Source organism: Pteropus vampyrus, unplaced genomic scaffold, assembly GCF_000151845.1.
Source record: "Pteropus vampyrus isolate Shadow unplaced genomic scaffold, Pvam_2.0 Scaffold135, whole genome shotgun sequence".
Lineage (NCBI taxonomy): Eukaryota > Metazoa > Chordata > Mammalia > Chiroptera > Pteropodidae > Pteropus > Pteropus vampyrus.
In genome coordinates, this window is record NW_011888916.1 from 2,338,507 (window position 1) to 2,360,679 (window position 22,173).

The 22,173-nt window shown below is 41.1% G+C and overlaps 2 protein-coding genes across 13 annotated transcripts in view; one reads left to right on the forward strand and one right to left on the reverse strand.

The window, feature by feature from the left end:
• Positions 1–1,606, forward strand: part of MAST2 (microtubule associated serine/threonine kinase 2) — a 177,926-nt gene extending 176,320 nt beyond the window's left edge. For all 4 annotated transcript variants that reach the window (XM_023534963.1, XM_023534961.1, XM_011367608.2 and 1 more), the window contains one exon: positions 61–1,606. In XM_023534963.1, the coding sequence (XP_023390731.1) occupies positions 61–1,553 (1,493 nt within the window). In that variant the 3' untranslated portion in view covers positions 1,554–1,606. The remainder of the gene's footprint in view (positions 1–60) is intronic.
• A 6,852-nt stretch (positions 1,607–8,458) lies between these two features.
• The window catches only part of LOC105297140 (phosphatidylinositol 3-kinase regulatory subunit gamma), a 69,116-nt gene continuing 55,401 nt past the window's right edge, over positions 8,459–22,173 (reverse strand). For 7 of the 9 annotated variants that reach the window (XM_011367614.2, XM_023535013.1, XM_023535016.1 and 4 more), the window contains exons 8-11: positions 21,237–21,413; positions 14,534–14,608; positions 13,940–14,110; positions 8,463–9,638 (exon numbers count right to left, since the gene is read on the reverse strand). In XM_011367614.2, coding sequence (XP_011365916.1) covers positions 9,440–9,638; positions 13,940–14,110; positions 14,534–14,608; positions 21,237–21,413 — 622 coding nt within the window. In that variant the 3' untranslated portion in view covers positions 8,463–9,439. Of the gene's footprint in view, positions 9,639–13,939; positions 14,111–14,533; positions 14,609–21,236; positions 21,414–22,173 lie in introns of all 9 variants that reach the window. The other 2 variants (XM_023535012.1, XM_011367615.2) reach the window with 1 other exon arrangement.

The window sequence follows — 22,173 nt, forward strand, 5'->3', positions numbered from 1 at the left end:
CTTATTCCTCAGTCACTTCTAACAGCTAATATTACTCTGCCTTTCTCTGTTTGTGCAAAGTGGGAGGGAATTCGTCACAGAGCAGCTCCCCCAACTCCAGCGTACCCAGCTCTCCAGCCAGCTCTGGGCACACGAGGCCCAGCTCCCTGCACGGTCTGGCACCCAAGCTCCAACGCCAGTACCGCTCTCCACGGCGCAAGTCAGCAGGCAGCATCCCTCTGTCACCACTGGCCCACACCCCTTCTCCACCGCCAGCTGCTTCACCCCAGCGCTCCCCATCGCCCCTGTCTGGCCATGGAACCCAGGCCCTCCCCACCAAGCTTCACTTGTCGCCTCCCCTAGGTAGGCAACTCTCACGGCCCAAGAGTGCAGAACCACCCCGCTCACCACTCCTTAAGAGGGTACAATCAGCCGAGAAACTGGCAGCTGCACTTGCTGCTTCAGAGAAGAAGCTAGCCACTTCACGAAAGCATAGCCTTGACCTGCCCCACCCTGAGCTAAAGAAGGAACTGCCACCCAGGGAAGTCAGCCCTCTGGAGGTGGTTGGGACCAGGAGTGTGCTGTCTGGGAAGGGGGTGCTGCAGCCTGCTCCTTCACGGGCTCTAGGCACCCTTCGACAGGACCGGGCTGAACGGCGAGAGTCACTGCAAAAGCAGGAAGCCATCCGTGAGGTTGACTCTTCAGAGGATGACACTGATGAGGGGCCCGAGAACGGCCAGGGTGTACAGGAGCCAAGCTTGGTACTTAACTCAGAAGTGGGCCAAGATCAACTGCTCAGAGGAGCAGGAGAGGGTGAGGAAGAAGATAACTTCTTGCCCAGGAGGCAGGGCCCAGTGGTCCCAAGCCTACTGACAGGGATCACTCTGGAACCTCCCAGAATGGAAGGCCCTGGTGTCCCCCAGAAGAGGCTTGGGATCCCGCAAGTCTTTGAGGGGACTGCCCGCTCTTTGTCACCAGCTTCCAGCCTGGGTAGGGCTGGACCCACAGACCCCATCCCCGCTGAAGGCTGCTTAAAGGCCCAGCCCCTCCACACCCAGGCACTAACAGCACTTTGTCCCAGCTCTTCAGGATGCATCCCCACCAGTTGCCCCACTGCTTCCTCCACCTCTGGAGAGCCAGGCCCATGGTCCTGGAAATTCCTTCCCGAGGACCCAGACAGGGCATCCTCGAGCAGAAAGGCAACAATGGAAGGTGGACTGGTCAGCTCCCAGGGTTTGGAAACCATGACTCCAGCTCACCCTGAGAACTGGTCTCCCAGGCAGGAGGGGAAGTCATGTCCACCCAGTGCCCCTGGGCTGGCCCAGCCACCTTGTGAGCTTCCCAACCAACACTGGCTATGGGAGCCTGAATACGCACAAACAGAGAAAGAAGAGCCAGCCCTGGGCATCACCAAAGTGCCTGATGCCTCAGGTGACAGGAGGCAGAACGTTCCATGCAGAAGCTGCCCCCTCACCCAGGAGCCTGGGCTCAGACTGCTCCAGAGGGGCCAAGTCCCAGGGGGCTCTCAAAAGCACCAGGACTCGGCCCCCAGTGAGCTTTTCAAGCGAACGTAGCAGTTTGCCATTTCTTGCACTCAGACCTGTGTAATACATGCTCTTGGAAACCACCTTTGTCTCTTGCTTCTTTCCTTCAGTCAACACAAATGTAAACTCAAGATCCAATGTTGCTGCTGAAAACAGAGTGGAAAATAAGACAGTTTCCATTTTCAGGGGAGGGGCATCTAACCCACCTTGGCTTCTTAGAGATATGACATCTGAGCTCAGACCTGAAGAAGGAAAGGTGATAGGTAGTGGGTTAGATGAATGGGAATTTAAAAGTGGAAATGGGTCTAATGAGTTAGGCAAGGGTCGCAGCTAATGGTCTTCCGGGAGTTTAGACTTTCTGTAGGTGATGAGGAACCCAACAGGGCCATGTAGTGACTAATAAGTCCTGTTTTATACATAAAGGGAATTAAGATTTTCATAGAGTAACATGCTCAAGATCATAAAGCTTGATCAGAGCTAGGATTAAAACCAAGGTCTCTCTAGACTCCAGAACCCACACAAAACTCCCACATTGGAATGCCTCTTAGCCAGAAAATGAGGAAAAAAGGTGAAGGGAGTGGAGTTGAACTTGGGAAATTTATTTAGAGGTACTTGTGGGATGCCCAGAAGGTAATTGGATGCATGGGCCTGGAACTCGGAAATCTGGACTGAAGCTAGAAATTTGATAGTCATCAATGTATCAATAGTGATATACTGAAGAGCACTAGCATTTAAGGCAAAGAAAGAAGACTTAGAAGGAGCAGCCAGAAGAGAGTCATAAAACCCAAGAGAGGAAAGAGTTTTTAAAATGGAGGAAGACGTTACTTGGTAAAATGCTGAGAGGCCAAGTGAGATGAAATTAGAGAACTGCCTTCTGTATTTGGTAATGTCCTTAATGTTTGTAGCCAATGTGCCCTGCCTGGGCTATTGTCAGGTAGGCCTCAGCACTGGAGATGGACATTACTGAGGTGGGCAACTCTCAGTGAGTGGAAATACACTGGGTGGGTGATGTGAAAGGGACGGGGAGGACATCCGTGGAGCTACTATCTTGGAGGAGTCAGGAGCAGGGCTGTGGGGGAGTGCCAAGGCTAGAAGAGTACCTCCATGGTGGTGCAGGACTTGTGAAACTGCTGTCTTGGAATAGTCGTCCCATAACCCAATGCTGAGATCCGAAGGGAAGGCATCAAGAGACCTGGAAACAGGAAAATGCTTCATCACCCTGCATGGGGAAGGCTGGGCCACCAGAGGGCGCACCCTGCCCATGGTAGCAGAGCCCACAAGTGGGACATCTGTCCTCTCTTGAACTCACTTCCTCCTTCAGTCATTCACTGACAGCTGACTCTCAGACTGCCTGTACTGGATGCTGAGAACACAAGTAACTGGGGGAGTCCCCCATGTATATCAGGATGTGGTTGGAAGCACCAAACCACAGGTGAAAGGGGTGGGGCAGACACATCTTGCTGCAGGTCCATGGGAGGGCAGAACTGCCCCTTGGGGTTGGAAATGGGAGGGCAGAGAGGAAGGTCGGGAGGCTAGGCACAGAGATGTTAAGCATCCTATAATGCATAGGGCAACTGTCCCCAAGTGCCAATGGTGTTCCCTTGAGAAACTGCCAGATTAGCCTGAGGAGGTGAGGAGTTTCTGAAAGGTAACTACAGGGAAGTGATATAATCAGATTTGTTTTAAGAAGATCACGGGCTCAAGTGTAGAAAGGCTCAAGAGGACCAGAAAGAAAACAGTAATAGTGACCCATTATGTACTGAACTACAGCCAACAACAGTGAGGAGGTCTCCCCAGAAAGGGGGGAAGTATAGGGAGCCGGACACTGCTTCGGCAGTCTTGAGCAAAGAGACGGCAATTAAAGCCACAAGAGTAGATGGACACTGTACAGAAAATGGGTACAAAAGGAAAAAGACCCAAGACACTGGGAATTAGCCGAAAGGAGAAAGCCATTGAAGAGGAGTTGAAGTGGGGAATGAGATCCTGAACTTGGGAGAAGCCAGACCATTTTAAGAATTTTGCAATTTATCCTAAGAGCAATTGAAAGTTATTTAATGGTTTTACACAGGTTCAGATTTGCATTTTGAAAAGATGACTCTGGTTGCTATAATGAGAATGGATTTGAGCAGAGGAAGAAGGGGGGCCTTCCAGTATTAAGAGATAGTGAGAAAATGGAGAAAAATGATGTCTTCGATATTTAGTAAAACTGATATGGGTTGGGGTGAGTTTTATGTAGACATGAAAGAGAAGATATCAAGAATAATAACTACATTTCTGACTTGTATAACCAGATGAATTATATATTTCCATTCACTAAGATAGAAATAATGGAAGAGAACCAGGGCAAGGCGGTGATCCTGCATTCAGTATGCTGAACCTAGGGTACCTCTCAATAGAGGTCTGGGCAGGAGAAACAAAGATGGACGTAAATGGCCTAGAGATGGTAGGCGAATTCATAGATACGGATAAAACTGCCAGGGAAAAAGTCATAAGTGAGAGGCAGCAGGAGTCCAGGAGAATTAAAAGGAACAGAGATGTAAGAGGAAAACTAGATGAATGAGTTGTCATGGAGACAGTTTTTCATGGAGAAAAGTAGTCGGCAATGACGGTTACTGAAGACATCAAAGAGCAGTTTCAGGAAATGGTGGAAACTGCTCTGAAATGCTGGAGGAGGTAAGGAGATAAAGACAAATTCAGACAGTTTTTTCAGAAGGTGTGGCTTTGAAGAAAAGACAATGAAAGAATATAGGATTGAGTAGGGATTGGAGAAATGGAGTGAAAGCTACTCGACCATGTTTGGGGTTTTTTTTTTACACACTGTATTTCCTTATATTGATGGAAAATATGCAGTATTTTTTAAATTGCACGAAATATTTCATTGACTGTTCTGTTTAATTCTGATTCATAATTTATGTTTTGGACTAAAAATTCACTTTTGCTATTTTTAAAATTAAATAGTCACCATTGCTTCCTACGAAAAGTACCACTCCTACTTTGGGCCATCCCTGCGGAGCAATCCATCACAAGTCCTGTCTCACCACAGGAACGTAGTTTAAGCTGAGTCCATCAAGGCCCTCTTCTCATAGACATTGTTATGCTGCGTTCACTATGAATATATGAAACAGACAAGCCTCCAGTACCTGAAAAGACCATATCTCCCCCGCAGAGCCACCAACATCAGAGGGTATGAGTCTGGCGCTGTGGGGCCATCTTGTCCACCTGGAGAGCCTATACACAAAATGAAACCAAGCATGAGCTAGCAGAGCACAGATGGGGAGAGACACATGGTGCTTGGGATATTTGAGATCCACGATCAGATTCTCCAATTACGTTAGCCAATCAAGGCCAGATACCCAACCATGTTCAAATGTCGCTGGATGATCAAGTTGAGAGGAAACAATAGTGAAAGAATTGATAACTGATCATGGGAGATTCAAGAGAAGGTGGGGGAAAACAGGATCCAAAATACATGTGGAGATTGGCTTTTAGTTGGAAGAGCTACCTTTTGTAATTTAATAGGTGAGGAGTTTATAGAGACATAGACAGATTTGTAAGTTTGGTGTTAAGAAGGTAAAGGAATTCATAACCAAGCACGCTCTCTCTATAAAGTTTGCAGTGCCTGCTAGACACCCACAGACCCAGTGGCAATATCCAGCCAGCAGGTGGAGCTCAGAAGAGAGGATTAGGCTGAAGATAATTTGAGAGTTGTGCAGGGTGGAAACAACTCGGGATTAGGGAAATCATCCATAGTTCTTAACAGCAGCCTGGAGGATGCTATGTAGCTAAAGTGCAGTGAAGAAGAAGGGCATAGGCAAGGTCATTTCAAATAAACTATTCCCTTACCTGATCTGATTTGTAACTCATTACATATCTGGGTGGGGCCTGAGACACAGAAGAGAACTGCAATGTTCTGCAAGAAGAGGTTGTCACTTGTTTGTTGATTATATTCGTAACACATAGGAACCTCAGCAAAGTGCCATGGGGCAACAAGAGGAAAGACTGTAAGATTGAGCCCATCTCCCCTGCCTCTAGAATATAATGTGGAAACACTTTTATTTCCAGGCAGAAAGCCGTGATGAGAATGAGCTTTCTAATAATTAGCCAGGAATGGGGCAAGGAGGAAATGGCTCTCAGATTTAACTTTCTCAGAGTTAGCTTCTGAGTCTCCGTGTGTCAGGTAGACAGGATCCTGGCATTATACCTGTTAGGGTCATCTTCCCCTTCTTCAGGAATAGAAGGGAGCCTCTTTTGGTACTCATGGGAGAGAAGGTTTTGAAGTTTCAGGGCTTTTCAACACTCTAGTCCTCTTCCCCTTCCCCCAGCCCACCCCTCCACAACACAAGGACACAAAGGTACTTTATTGCAATGTCTTTATTGCATTACTGGAGCAAGTTGGCCAGACTGTCCCCTCTTGGGGAAGGTAAAAAACAAAAAGACCAAAAAGTATCTCCCCTCACCTTCCCCCCTCCCTCCCCCACAACTGCACAGCAATGTCTGAACACATCTGGTGACAAGAACAATTTGCAAAAGTGGTCTAGGAACTACATTATGAACGGTCCCAACACAAGACATATAGTTGGCTTCCTTGTGAATCAGATATTTTTAGGTAAACTACATGAATTTTTTTGACTACATCAAAGACAACAGAATAGGTTTTTCACAAGTAACAACAGGGCACCAAAGTCACATGCTGGAATCTGTAAGGAAATAAGGTTGGTTGTCACAAGTGGCTGGAGCTGGAGCAAGGCTGAGCAGTTGGCAGCAGAGGGCCCAGCCAAGCCCCCATCTGGATCCTCTGCTTTGAGGCCACTAAAGCCTCACAGAGGACTACTCTGGAGTCTTAACTGGCAACAGAGACCGTCCTGAAAACCAGGAATTGCCCAAGTGCAATTCTTGGCCCAAGAGGACCCTTGAGGCTGGTTCCTTGCAGCACGAAGAGGAGACCCATGGAAGATACCACACAGGCTCTCAAAAAGGCTTCTTCAGAGCACATGAGGCCAAAAATAGTGAGAGGTCCCATCAGGGCTTGGAGATGAGATGAGGTGGGAGAGTTACTAGAAAGTCCTCAACCTTGGCCGAATCAGTGGTAAGGGCAGAGCTACCTTATACAGGCCTGAGCCATGGCCAAGGTTTAGCATTTATGGCCAAGTAGAGACACTGTTCTGTGATGAAAGCTCCACCTGGCAAAGATGGGCCTTGGACCTGTGTCCAGCCAGCCCCAAGTTGCTTCCATGTTGGCAGCTGGCTTCTATGGCCAGAAAAACAGTAGGCCCCTCTGGTCTTGCTCTGTCTTGTTACCCCTGCCTCAGTGAGGCTGCAGTTAAGATGCCGAGGGAATCGCAGGGCCCAGATGGGACAAGACACAGAACTAGACTCAGATGGAGACCAAGACTTGCTGCCAAAACCATGCAGTAAAGGAGCAGCATCTTACCCTAACAAGTGGCTAGCAGGCTGGCCCCTAAGCCATTTCCACTGACTCAAGATCAAGCAAATCACATGGCAACTAGTCAGAAAAGATACTCTTCAACTTCCCAAACGATCCCTAGGTCTTAGTTCTCACAAAGCAACAAATTCAAGAATAAAAAACAGGAAAGAAAAAGTGAAGCAATGTAGGACTAAATGAGAGCAGCCCCTTTTCCACAAGCCAGCCCAAGTGTGGATAATAGATGGTGCTAGCTCTCTCCCTGCACACCCTTAATGTCTGCCTGACAAGGAGCAACGCAGTTCCGTGTTACAAGTGTGTATCCTTATTCCCGTTTTTATTTAAGACATTCAGAACACTAAATTTTAGTACCAGAAAGGAGGGATTCCTTGCACTCAATCCTGAGCCCAACTGCTTACGCAGGTTCGACACCAGGTGCGAGGCCAGGTGTGGCTAGCAGCAAATAGCCTGCCATTACTCAGTAAAACTTTCAGCAAGATTTCAATGTGGCAATTTGAAAAAGGGATGTGCAGCTGGCTGACTATCAGTTAAGGGCTTAAGTCAAAACAGTGACATTGGAGGGGGGTCCATTTCTCTGTCTCACCGAACCCTGAAACTGCAATGTAACCAAGGAAAAGCCAAAAGATATGCCCTTTCCTTCCTATCCTCATTGTTAGTTAACTCTGGAAGTTTTTCCAAAACTTTATATCTATTTCTACATCATGGTCCATTCTAGACCCTGTCACCCAGATAAGTGCTCAGGGAAAGCAGTATTTATTTGTCTTTCATCCCCCAAACTAGAGCTTTCCTAGCTGTGTGCATGCATCATGTACGAGACCCAGACACTGGCTCCTTGTCTAGCTCAGCCAGGACGCCTGACTGCACAGCTTTGGACTCAAACAGCTGACTCACTCTGAGCCTATTATGGTTCCAGGTTTGGCTCAGAGGCAGCTGGACTCTATTTGTCAAATCAGTGTTGACTGATGGGGGTGGGGCATGATGGAGGTAGGAGGAGATGCCTGCCTCCAACTCCATTCGCTTAGCTTCACTCAGATGGAAGGCTTAAGCCACATGGAGCAGAAGATTCCTGGCCTAAAATCAGGACAGTCTGTGCACATCATCTTAATGACAGGATCACAAAAAGGGCAAAGAGAAAAGCCTCCAGCTGGTTTCTACATACAGTCTAAACTACAAACCATCCTTTCCTTTCCTTGCAGAAGCTGCAGAAGCCGCCGTATGGAAGCACACAGGTAAAATGGTATGGCCCTGGCGCTGGACATCAGAGCCCCTGGGTCTGTGCTTTACTGAGGTCCCTGACCACAGCTTGGCTCCCTTCCTGCTACAGCCTTAGCAACCTATGTATGACTCCCCTAAGCCCTACCCAGCAAAGAACAGGAGATAAAGAGTAATCAAACCGTGTTCACTGTTTCTGCTGGGCCTTTAAACTTGGGGAAGCACATATAAAAATTTTGTTCTGTATCATTATTTGGTATATCAAGCCATCTAAAAGCACTGGATTGCACCTTTTCTTTACTCATACAAACAAGTTACAAAGATTTCAAACAACAGATCATTCTTTAGGCTAAGGAAACACCACACAAGCACCAACTTCATTTTATGATTCAAAGCTCACATGCCCACAAAAAGAACACTATTCTTTATCTCTGAGAAACAAGGGCAGGGCAGAAGGAGTTACACTGACCAATTTTAGTACTGGCTAAAACTAACAAATTTTAGTTTTCCTTTTATTTTCAAGTTTTGGTACAGAAGTGTGCATTCAGACACTAGTGCCGCCTTCTTCCATCAGACCTTAGTCCGGCAACAAACATTGTTTTGCTGGGATCGGTTTGGTTTCTAAACAATGCTTCTTTAAAGGGAGGAGCTATGAGATACTGATGCCTAAGTTATGTTGGTTAAGAAACAGTACATTCAGTTGAAGATTTTTTTTATTCCCTTGACTGAGAGTCCGTAAATGAAATCCCAAGCCTCCCCATTTTCCTTTGGTTGCCTTTTTCACCAAATGCCATTCTACCACAGGACCAAAACGGCTTTCTCTTTGGGAGGAAGACAGGCTGCCGGATCAAAACAGAACTCCCTACAGAACCATGCCCCTGACAAATTCTGAGTCAAAGACCAAAAGAGGACATGGACTCTTCAGAGACTTCCAGATACAACCTCCCACCCCCATCAAGCCTAATGTGTTCTGTTGAGGCTGCCTGGCTAAACAAAACAAAAACCCCAATGAAACAGAATTCCCAAAAAACAACATCTGCTTCCAGCTTCCTATGTCAGTGCAGCGGCATGGCTGAGTCCCAGAGAATCTCAGGCCCCTTATGCCCCCATCCTGGCCGGCTGCTGCTCGGCCTCTCCACTTCACATTCACAGAATCACTTCTTGTGCAAAACAAGCAGTCTACGTAGAAAGAATGCCCTCATAGTCTAATAAAAACTGTAGAAAAAAATGCTAGAGAGCCACCTCTCTTCCCACTCCCTCTTTATCTGCAGAGCGAGGGCATCTGTGCGTGGACAGGGTAGGCAAGCCTGACGTTGAGGGAGTCGTTGTGCTGGACGAGGGATGTCTGCTGGTAATGGAGCACCAGCTCCTTCAGTGAGCCATACAGGTTGTAGGGCTCTGCAAAGCCATAGCCCCGAGCAGTGCTGTAGATCACACAGTGCTTCACTTCCCCATCGGCACTGCAACGAGACACACAAACACCACAGGGCATTAACGTAAATAATGATAAAGGGACCCAAAATGACCAGAAGTGTGAAGGCAACTGTTCTGTAAAGAAGTAGAAACAGTCTGTCAATTAAGCTGTAAAATGTCACAACCCTGTGTGTTCCCCACACCGCGCCTATAGACTCGTCACAGAGATACCCCTTAACCTCCCACCAAGACCTGGTAAAGCTAAAATGGATGGCTGCATTTAATCACTCAGATCTGGATCTTCATTAGGCAAGAATACTGGAAAGGGGAAGAACAAACCAAAAACAATTTTTTTTTTTAGTATATAAATCAGTTGTTTTTAGGATACTCATAAGATTGTGCAACAATCACCACGATCTAATTCTAGAATAGTTTTATCACCCTAAAAAGAAACCATGTACCCATCAGCAATCACTCTGTATTCCTCCCTCCCCCTAGGCTCTGGACACTAACTCGCTTTGTCTTTAAGGATTTGCCTATTCTTGATGTTTCACGTAAATGGAATCACAGTATCACACAAACTTTTGTACCTGGCTTTCACTTGGTACACCATTTTCAAAGTCTTCCATGTTGTAGCATGTATCAGCACTTCATTTTTTTCTTATGACTGAATCATATTACATTGTATGGACATATCATTGTGTTTATCCATTCATCAATTGATGGGCACTTGGTTGTTTTCACTTTTTGGCTATTATGAATGCTGTTGCTCTGATCATCTGTGTACGAGTTTTTGTATGGACATGCATTTTCAGTTATCTTGGATGTATACCTAGGATTGGAACTGCTAAGTCATATGGTAACCCTGTTTAATTTTTTGAGGAACTGCCAAACTTTTTTTTCAAAATGGTTGCACCATTTTATATTCCCACCAGCAGTGTAAGAGGGTCCAGTTTCTCCACATCCTTACCAATACTTGTTATTGGCCATCTTTTTTAGTTTATAGCCATCCTAGTGGTATCTCACTGTGGTTCTGACTTGCAGTTCCCTAATGACTAATGATGTTGAGCATCTTTTCATATGCTTATTAACCACTTATATATCTTCCCCAGAAAAATGCCTATTTAAATCCTTTGCCAAATTTTAAATTGGGGCATTTGTCTTTTTAGTAAGAGTTCTTTATGTATTAGACACTAGTCGCTTAACAGATATATAATTTATAATATTTTCTCCCATTTTGTGAGTTGTCTTTCCACTTTCTTGATAGTGTCCCTTGATGCAAAAAGTTTTTACTTATGGTCAAGTCTAATCTATCTATTTTTTTCTTTTGGTGTTTGTGCTTTTGGTGTGTAAGAACTACTACCTAATCCAAAGTCACACAGATTTATGCCTATCTTTTCCCCTAAGTGTTTTATACTTGTAACTCTTACATTTATGTCTACACTCCATTTTGAGTCAGTTTTTGCATATGGTGTGAGACAGGGGTCCAACTTCACTTTTTTGCATATGGCTTACTAGTTGTCCCAGCACCATGTGCTGAAATGACTATTTTTACCCCAGTGGTCTTGAGACCCTTGTTCAAATCCAATTGACCATACATATAAGAATTTATTTGATTCTCAACTCTATTAATTGATCTACATGTTTATCATTATGTGAGTACCTCACAATTTTGATTACTATAGCTTTGCTGTAAGTTTTTAAATCAGGAGGCATACATCAATTTTTTCCTATTCTTTTAAGATTATTTTAGCTTTTCTGGACCCCCTGCATTTTCATATGAATTTTAGGATCATCTTGTCAATTTCTGCAAAAATCCAGCTGGAGTTACATTGAGCATGCAGATCGATTTGGAAAGTATTGCCACCTTAACAATATTAAGTCTTTTGATCCATAAATACTGGATATCTTTCCTCTTATTTAGGTCTTCTTTAAGTTCTCTCAATGATGTTTTATAGTTTTCACTGTACAGCTCTTGTATTTTGTTGTTTAATCCTAAGTATTATCATTTTTGATGCTATTCTAAATAACATGTCTTCTTCATGTCATTTTCAGATTGTTCGTTTCTAGCATATAGAAATACAACTGATTATTGTATCCAAATCGTTTAATCTGCAACCTTGCTAAACTCACTTATTAGCTCTAATAATTTACTTATTCCTTTCCAATCTGGATGCCTTTTATTTCTTTTTCTTGCCTAACTGCCCTAGCTAGAACCTTCTGTACGATGATTAAAAGTGGTAAGAGCAGAAACCCTTGTCTTCTTCCTCATCTTAGGGAAAAGCATTTAGTCTTTCACCATTAAGTATATTAGCTGTGGGTTTTTCATATATAACCCTTTATCAGGTTGAGCAAGTGCCCTCCTATTCCTAGTTTGTTCAGTGTTTTTTAAAATTGAGAGTGTTGAATTTTGGCAAATGCTTTTTGTGAGTCTACTGAAATAATTATGTGACTTTTGTCCTTTACTTTAATAATATGTTGTATTGCACTGATTGACTTTTTTTTTTATGTTGAACCACTCTTGCATTCATTCCTGGGATGAATGTACTATAACCAGTTTTCTTGTGATATCTTTTTCTAGATTGGGTATCACGGTAATATTGATTGCCCTTGTAAAATGAGTTAGGAAATGTTCTCTCATCTTCTATTTTGTGTAAGGCTTTGTGAGAAACTTGTATTAATTCTTTTTAAAACATTTGATAAAATTTACCACTAAAGCCAAGTGGGCCTGGGCTTTTTTTTGTGTGTGTGGGTAGCTTTTTATAATACTTCAATTTCTTTACTTGTTATAGTTCTATTCGGATATTCTATTTCCTCTTGTCAATTTTAGTAGTTTGTGTGCTGCTAGGAATTTGTCTATTTCATGTAGGTTATTTAACCTGTTTACATATAATTCTTTATGTTATTCCCTCATCATCTTTTTTAATTTCTGTAAGAGCTATTAGTAATGTCCCCTCTTTCATGCTGATTTTAGTAATTTGTGTCTTCTGCCATTTCCATTCGAATAACTTGAGCAGCCTAGGTTTGAGAGAAATGAAATGTTTTTCAAGTAGCTCTATCTTTGGGTAACAATAATCCAATGTACTTTTCAACTCCTTCTCCATTTCCTGCCCAGAGATACTCCATTATTCAACCTTTCAAAGTCCAGTTCAAATGCTACCTCCTCCACAAAACCTCTCAATCCCTTTCCTCCACCAGAATTAATAGTTCTTCATGTGCAAAGACTATTAATGATACCTATTTCACAGTGATTCTACTTATCTTGGATATTTAATTGTGAAATGAAGGATGGTATAATAGGAAAATGTGGGCTTTGAAGCCAGGTACACTTAGATTCAAACTCTGACTCCATCATAGAAGTAGACCACTAAAAACAAGATGATCGTGTAAAGCACTAAGCACTCTGTCAATAGGAGTGTCTTTATTTCTATCCTTACCACCTTGCACTCTTTGAGTGCAAAATCATTTTGTCATCTTTGCTTGCCTTCTGCCATGGCCATCAGTAACATCATTATCATAATAATATTAGTAGATAACATTTATTATGTGCCAGCACTGATCAAAGCATATTACATATATTAATTCATTTAATACTTACAAAAACCCTCAAGTAGGTATTATTATCCTTCTTTTATAGATAAGAAAACTGGGCAAAGAAAAGTAACCTACCCCAGGTCACACATCTGGTAAGCAGCAGAGTCAGGATTTGAATCCAGTATATCTGGCACCAAAGCTTGCTCTCATAACCATCACACTACACCTCCACCCTAAGTATAGTCTTTGTCAATGTAGAAATTTGCCTTTTTAAGAAATAGGCAAAATCTACCAAGTCATGATTAGTTGCCCCCAGAATTTCACTTCCCATTAAAAGGAAAACAAGCTTATTCAAACAAAGTCATAAAATCATCTTACGGAAAACACTTAACATTTTCTATCACTACCCCAACAGAATAGTATTTAGGTACAAAATTTAGATAGAACTGTAAAAACAGTTCTAGTTAATCAAGCCTTTCTAATCTAACAATGAAGACCAAGTTAGGCACATAGAAGACTACTAAAGAAATAAGTGATCTTTTCAATTAAAGATCTCACATTACTTTTCACAAATATCTGAAATCCAATAGCAACACTGCAGGGCCTAATCTACTTACCATTTAAATTAAAATCCCCCAAATGGTTTCAGATATCATTTCTCCCAAAGCAACTGTTTTCCTTGTAAAATATTAATGGTCTAAGCCATGGGCCCTCATTACTGTATGACTAATTTGATCTGAATTTTATGGGGGGACTGATTTTCTACTAATCAATGCAGAAGTTTTCAAAAGGTCATACCCCAGAGAAGACTTACACCACAGAGCAAGCATAACATCCTTTCTTGCTACTCTCACGAATTAAGAATGCACCATCGGGTTTCCCATAAAGCAAGTCCTCTGCTTGTACTCGATTGATATCCTCAACAAACCAGGTTTTCTCATCATAATGCGGCAGGTTTTCATCTTCCTCATTGATAAAATAGGTCCTAAAAATTAAATATCAGAATATTATTTTAACAATCAGGTTACTTATAAGAAAATTCACAAATAAAACTCTCTTCTAAATCTTTAACCACAAAATGACAACATGAAATTGCAATTACCTGGATGTTTTTTAACAACTTCATTACTTTCTATGGTGCAGAAAGCACAGAATTCACATGTCTCAACCATAAGCTGACATGGATATTTGAATGAGCAATGCTTTTGTTTCACGAGGATCGGCAGGTCTCTAAACTCAAGCCTTACAGAAGAGTACTCTTCAGGCAATTCAATTCAAAAGAGATGCAAAGTTCTTGATTCAATGTTCTCAAGTGACAATGAGAACCAACATTTAGCATGTATAAAGAAGGTCCATGTCTTATATTGGGAACAAAGCCCAGTGACAGAAGGGTAGAGAAAAAACTTACTCATCAGCATCTTCATTCTTGATTCCCAGCCAGGTATTCAGGCGCTTCTGTCTCACTCCTTTGTGATTAAGCCATCTGCCAGAGGGAAGACACCAGTGTCAGTATCCGCGCAAGCTCTGCCTGGACAAAGTAGACATGTCCAAGCCAACCAAACTTACAGAGTCCAGGAACCTCTTATTTTCTCCAGTCCCACTGAGAGTGGCCAGAGATTTCCCTAAACTAGTCTCTCCATTATTTTTCCTTCAACCTTCTGCAAAAAAGCAGAAATACAAATAGCTACTTGAAATTAGGCACTTCTCTCATTTTTCATTTTTCTTTTTCTACAAGGTTATACTACCACAAGCACACACATATTATACTCAGAGTGGGACATTTATTCCTGAAATCACTGGTTAGGTGTCACACATTTGCGATCTCCACAAGCCAGAGGACTCAATTCCTATGTGGTCTATTACACTGAGTTTAAAACTCCGCCAGAGGATTTCAAGGTCTATTTTTGCACCTAAGCAAGCCACAAGAAATTCAGAGTGGTAATCTGAGCAATTAATATAAATTTACTTCATCACCAGGCAAATCATAGTATTTTAAAATATAGTAACATTGTAGATGGAAAAAGACATAAACCATTACATTCACTCCCACTAAGAAGGCTGATGATCTAAAAATTAAGAGGAATATAAAAACTCTTTCATTCATCAACATCCCCCAACCAGACTCCTGATCATTCAGGTCTCATCATAAACATCATCTCCTCAGAGAAGACTACCCTTATTGTCCCAACTAAGGCAGTCACTCTCTGTACTTTACCTTATTTTATCATCTTCATAGAACTTGCCTGGAATTCATTTCTTTATATTTTCACTTGTTTATGTTTGTCTCCCCACTAAAATGTAAGCTGCTTTAAAGAAATGAGTCTGTCCTGTTCACAGTTAACCCCAATGCTAAAAATAGTGCCAGCACATAGTAGTTATTCAATAAATAGTCAATAATTATTTGCTGGTGGGCTGCTTTTAATAAATCTTCACGGTCAACTCCAAGGTCATCTTGTATCTCTCTGACCCCGAGTACATTAGATAACTTAGTATCACACCCAGTTTTAAAGTTCTTTTATACAGATTTCTTAGCCTTTCTCAATAAGACATGTCCTCCAATTAACCTGGATTTCATTTTTATTATGCTTAGTGAAGCTACAAAACAACTAGCATGATCTTGGCAGAATTTATTTAGTAACAAACCCCTCCTACAATACCACTTCTATTAGCAAAATATCCGGATTCTCTACTCTAAACACTCTTATCAACCAAACTTTTCTATCTTTAAAAAACTGATCTTTCCTTTATTAAAGAGACAAGGACACTGGGTAAGGGGCATGAAATGAACAAACAGCACTGCGCTTTCTGTTGAGTTCTTACTGTCTTTTAACCACCAACCTCTTGAAACTAAGCCTTCCTCTCTGCCACAAGGAATGTTAGGACACCCAGGGAAATCCAGGAGAAAAAGAGAAGAACTTTTTTGGTCCACCCTCCATTTGGAAAAGGTCCTGCCTTTTCACATAAGTAACTTTTCTAATCTCCCGAAAGTCCATTTCAAATACTACTATATAGTTCTGAGTCCTTAAACATCTATTTAAGGACAGGAACTGACTTAGCTTTTAAAAATGATTTCGAAAAAGCTCAAGTAACTTTAGTATGTTAATTCATATTTAACGTATTGTTGAGTTAATGCCTAGATCACATGTAAAGGCAGTATATTCTAGAAGAAAAACCTAATATTCAGCTCTCATTCTGTTACTAATTGTATAGTTCTGACCAGCCTCTCTTCATGCATCTCTTCCAAAAAACAAGACATTTCTACTCCCATAGCTTACACTGAAGTTATCTTAAGAAAAACAAGAGAAAAAATAAAAGTGTTAGCATATCCGTACCCAGTCCCCAATGCAGCAAGTAGTAAAAAATATATGTATACATTTTGTCCTTTCTAAAGGTGTAATTAACCTTAGAATCCAACTACCACTCCCTAACAGGAAAAGAGCTTGTGTTTTAGTCCAAGGAAGAGAATTAACTAGGCAATCCCTGAAAGGGGAGTAGGAAGAAACACTGTGGATCTGAAGCAGAAGTCCTGGAGAACAATTTATACTTTGCTAGAGCCTGAGATAGGGTAACAGAAAAGGGTGCCTCATGCACAAAGTACCCTGGATGGAGGACAAGAAGGTTTTAAGATGCAGTGTCTGTTGGTGACCAATAAGGAGATTACTAAAAAGAACACCTCTGAATTTTCTGGAACAGTAGTATTTAACCAGATGGAAGAACCCAATGATTAGGGGCAGAAGAAACACCCAGTGATGGCAGTGATGAGACAAGGGACTTCTGCTCCACTATTTTCCTGGCAGTACTTCTTAATGACATTCTTAAAGGATCCAAGTGTATGTGTATATGTGTAGGAGGTGGAAAGAGCCCTAATCATAACTGAGATAAAACACTTTTCATATAATTAAGAAAGTGAGAACTTGGAATCAATTAATTTTAATTTAAAGAAAAAGAAGAATACAACTTGTCTTGCACCAAGTTTCATAAGCAGAACTTCTCATTCTCTATATAGAAAGGAGCTAATATGGGAGAAGATATTTGCCAATGATACATCTTTGGGTTAATACCCAAAGTTTATAAAGAATTCATACAACTCAACACCAAAAACAACAACAACAACAATCCAATTAAAAAACAGGCAGAGGACATGAATAGGCATTTCTCCAGAGAGGACAAACAGATGGCCGATGGACATATAAAAAGATACTCAGTGCCACTAGTCATCAGAGAAATGCGAATTAAAACCACAATGAGACATCACCTCACACCTATTAGAATGGTTATCATCAATAAATCAAAAACAATGAGTATTGGCCAGGATGTGGAAAAAAGGGAACCAACCCCCTTGTGCACTGTTGTGGAACTGCAAATTGGTACAGCCACTATGAAAAACAATATGGAGGTTTCTCAAAAAATTAAAAATAGAACTACCTTATGATCCAGGAATATGCTTCTGGGTATTTATCTGAAGAAATTCAAAACACTAATTCAAAAAGATATATGCTCACTGCAACACTATGTACAATTGCCAAGATATGGAACCAACCTAAGTGTCCATCAATAGATGACTGAACAAAGAAGAGGTGGTATGTATTTACAATGGGATATTACTCAGCCATAAAAAAGAATGACATCTTACCATTTATGACAACATGGACAGACCTAGAGGGTTATTATACTAAGTTAAATAAGTCAGGCAGAGAAAGACAATATTACATGACCTCACTTACATGTGGAATGTAAAGAACAAAATAAACAAAACAGAAACAGACTCATAGATACAGAGAACAAACTGATGATTGCCAGGGGGTCTGGTGAAAAAGGTGAAGGGATTAAGAAATACAAATTGTTTGTTTGTTACTTTCAGTTTTATAGTCCACATATGAGTGAAATCACATGGCAACAAAGGAATAAGACAAACAAAAACTCACAGACACAGACAACAATTTAGTGGTTACCAGAGAGAAAGGGGAGAGCGGGGAGGTAGATAAGGGTAAAGGAAGTCAAATATATGGTGACAGAAGGAGATCTGACTTTGGGTGGTGAACACACAATGCAATACACAGATGGTGTATTACAGAATTGTATTCTTGAAACCTATATAATTTTATTAACCAATGTTACCAATTAATTTTAAAAAAATAAATTTAAAATTTTTTAAAAAGAAATACAAGTTGGTAGTTACAAAACAATCCTAGGGATGTGAAGCACAGCATAGGGAATATAGTCAATAATACTGTAATAACTATGTATAGAGCCAGATGGGTACTAACGGGGGATTACTTTGTAAGTTATATAAATGTCTAACCACTAAGCTGTACACCTGAAACTAACAAAATAATATTGAATATCAACTCTAATTGAGAAAAAAAAGTGTATCAGACCAATATGCCAAAAAAATTGAGATAATATATAAGACATTTTGAAATGAAAAATTACTTTTAAAATGTCTGTTATGAGATAAATTAAGGAATGATTCCTTAAAAACAAAAAACAAAACAAAAAAACAGACCATCAATGGTAGAAATGTAAAACAGTGTAGCCACTCTAGAAAAGTCTGACAGTTCTTTAGTTAAACACAGTTACACCATGACCCTCAATTCTACTCCTCAACATATACTCAAGAGAACTGAAAATATATGTCCATACAAAAATTTGTACACAAATGATCAGAGCAGCATTATTCCTAATAGCCAAAAGTTAGAAACAACCCAAATATCTATCTACTGATGAACAATTAAACAAAATGTGGTATATCCATACAATGGATTATTTGGCCATAAAAAGGAATGAAGTACTGATACATGCTACACATGGATGAACCTTAAGAACACTATGCTGAGTGAAAGAAGCTATTTCCAAAACACTACACATTATATGATTCATTTACATAAAGTATCAGAATAGGCAAATGCATAGAGACAAAAAATAGATTCATAGTTGTTTAGAGCTGGAGGGAACAGGGAGATAGGTTAAGTGTATATGGTTTCTTTGGGGTGATGAAAACATTCTAAAATTGCCTATAGTAATGGTTGCATGTATCTGTGAATATAATAAAAACATTGAATTAGACTCTTTGAAGTGGGTGAACTGTATGTGATGTGAATGTCTCAATAACGTTGCTTAAAAAAATAACACACCACTCTCCACAGAACTCCTTTAGCTTCAAACTCCCCTAGTACATGTTACTCAAAACTCATCATTAATGTACCTGTACTGTTATAAGTTATTCCTTATTTTGAGTTTATGAATACCAAGAAAAGTAAATGATAATCATGGCAGTGAACTCCGGATGAAAAAAGAATTGCACGTGAACCACCAAATTCCTTTTTTAAAAAAAAATTTTAAAGGATTTTATATTTAAAAACATTTTTATTCTATATTTAAGAAATGAAAGTCTATGTTTAAGTTTTCAAGAATATTCTGAAAAAGAGCACTGGGATCTCAGCAGAGAATCTCATAAAATCCTTGTGGGCTATATGCAGTAGGAAGTCAGGGAAATGTCCACAACTAAGGGGGCCTGATGAACTAATGACATCTCTAGTTGGGCCCTGCAGAATTCCAACCTATTCCAACTTCAAAATTGGACGAGAGAGCATACTCAGTGTCATGCAGCACACATTTTACAACCAGTCTCCTTCAGGACTGACTAGACAATTTCGGCACTGGAACAAATCCAGTCCACCAAGCCTAGTACTACTGTCTTTGCTAGAAACATCAAAGCATAGATTATGGAACACTGGACTATCCTCCCTGAAGCAACCCTTCCAAAAGAGGTAGTGGCTGTCTGTGTCTCCCTAAATATCCTAGTTATCTTTACTAGCAGGTCATGGCTAGTAAAGCAGGTCATGATGCTATCTAAACTCCTCTTTATATTTAGCTTACATAATTCATTAAAAGAACTTTCAAAGTCGAGTTGGCCACACTCAATCTTGACCCGTGGGATGGTATATTTCTTAATATCACTTTCCAGGGCAAAAAAGTACTTCCATTCATTGCTTTGGTCCCTGGCATAGACTTCTTGGGCCCTTCTTCAGATTCATTATGTGACCAGAACCATGTAAGCATTCCAAGAGCAGGCACGCACCCTAGCTTTAGACAAAGGCATCTCTCTGCCTTGTTTTCAAAGCCCTTCTATGTGCTATGTGTACTTGCTTGACGTTTTTGGGGCCACAACAGCAAACTGAAATGATCTCTAGAGAGCAGTGTTACTAAAACAACTCAGCACAGTGTAGTTGTGACTGTTTGCCTCTAGAACAATCGCTTTACACTGTCCTCTACTGAAACTCAACAGCCACTATTCTAACCTCTAAGCTTCTATTTTATCCCTTTCTCTCTTTCTTATATGACTATGGAAAACCCAGTCATATGTCTTTACTCTGTCTTCTCCTGCCAAGAGCTTGAATTGAGTTGTTTTACATGCATGGAAGTCACCCACAAACATATTTCATTACAGTCTATCCATTACCTAGAATTAAACCTAACGTATTTTCCTTTGTTGTGGATTTTCTCCTTCTTTTGTCCTGAAAACCCAATCCACGCAATTTGTTCTGATAATATATCTTTCAATCTACATATATCTGGATACTATCCCTATATCTAGCTAACTCATATAGTTTTCCATAATATTAAAGAGCTGGTTTCACTTCTTAGGTCAAATTGTCTTTCAGCCTGCTATCGACACATTTCTATTAAGTATGGAATTTCATTTCTCAAAATAAAAATCCGTTAATACGCTTTTTGTACACTTATTTATAGGCCCCCCCACTATTTGTGTCTTTGCCCGAGCCCATGAGGGATAATTTCTGTGGTTCTACTATATAACCACAGGTTCTGGTTTTTGTGTTTTAGACAAACATTAGTCTGTACTTTTTAAGCTATTTCACTTTGCTCATGCCACAGCCACTCTCTGAGATTTCCAAGGCACCTGTACAAATTAGAGGCCTCCCACACACTGACTTTAGGTAAACTCTAGTACCGCTACTAGTAACAGGAATGCTTTCCTACAGTCTCACTGGCCAGTTCTCAATTACAAACTCTTCTACCTCTATCACTTTGAAATGCCAGCAGCAATCTGGTGCAGGTGGTTCCCTCCCACACAGGCCCAGACTACTTACACAAGGTGCTGATCTCGGATCTTGCGCAGCTGGATCAAGTCAGGTTTAATACTGTTCATTTTTTTATCTATTTCCCGGTTGTCCAAAGCTTGTTTCTTCAAATCCTGCTCTAGACGCATTTTGCTATCATGAATCTCACCCAGACGTGATTTCAATTTGTCATAATTCATCATAATTCTGTAAAAATGTTTGACATATTAAGGCTAAAATAGGAACCAAGCAGGAGCATTCTATAGTGTAAACAGAGTCCTGATATCTTAAGTATGGTCTACATCTGCTGTGTTCAGGTGGCCCATATCCATTCTCACTCTTCTCGTAATAGCATCTTGATGATCCCTACCCTCATCTCAGGTTCAGGGGTGAACAACCACACAACCCAGCCTGGCCAATAAGAGTATTCTATTCCATTCTATCCCTACCTTCAGGCAGCAGTGACTGGTTCAGGAATGGAATAATACCTAAACTGACGCAATGAGAGTCAATTTTAGGACTTTTGCTAGAACTACTATAAACAGATTCTCTCTGTCCACTAGGATTGCTAAATTATGAATACTTATGTGCTAGTAGCACTCCCAGCTGCTCTATGGCCACCTCATACAGAAAGCCGCCTGAGGATGAAGCCAATACAAGAGAAAAAACTAAACCAAAAGACAGTATGAGAGAGAATCCTGATGGCCTTATTTGGGCCCTGGATCAAGCCATGATTGAACAGGTATAGTTATATGTATGCTATCAAGAGATAACACAACATAGCATTTAAGAGCAACGGCTTTGCAGTCAGGCCGCCTAAGTTTGAATCTCTGGCCTGCCACTTACTGTATGGCTATGGGCAAGTTATTTAACTTCTCTGTGCCTTCATTTCCTCTTCTGTTTAAAATGGGTACCTAAACAATACCTACCCTCACTGGGTTACTGTGTAAATTAATACACATAAAAG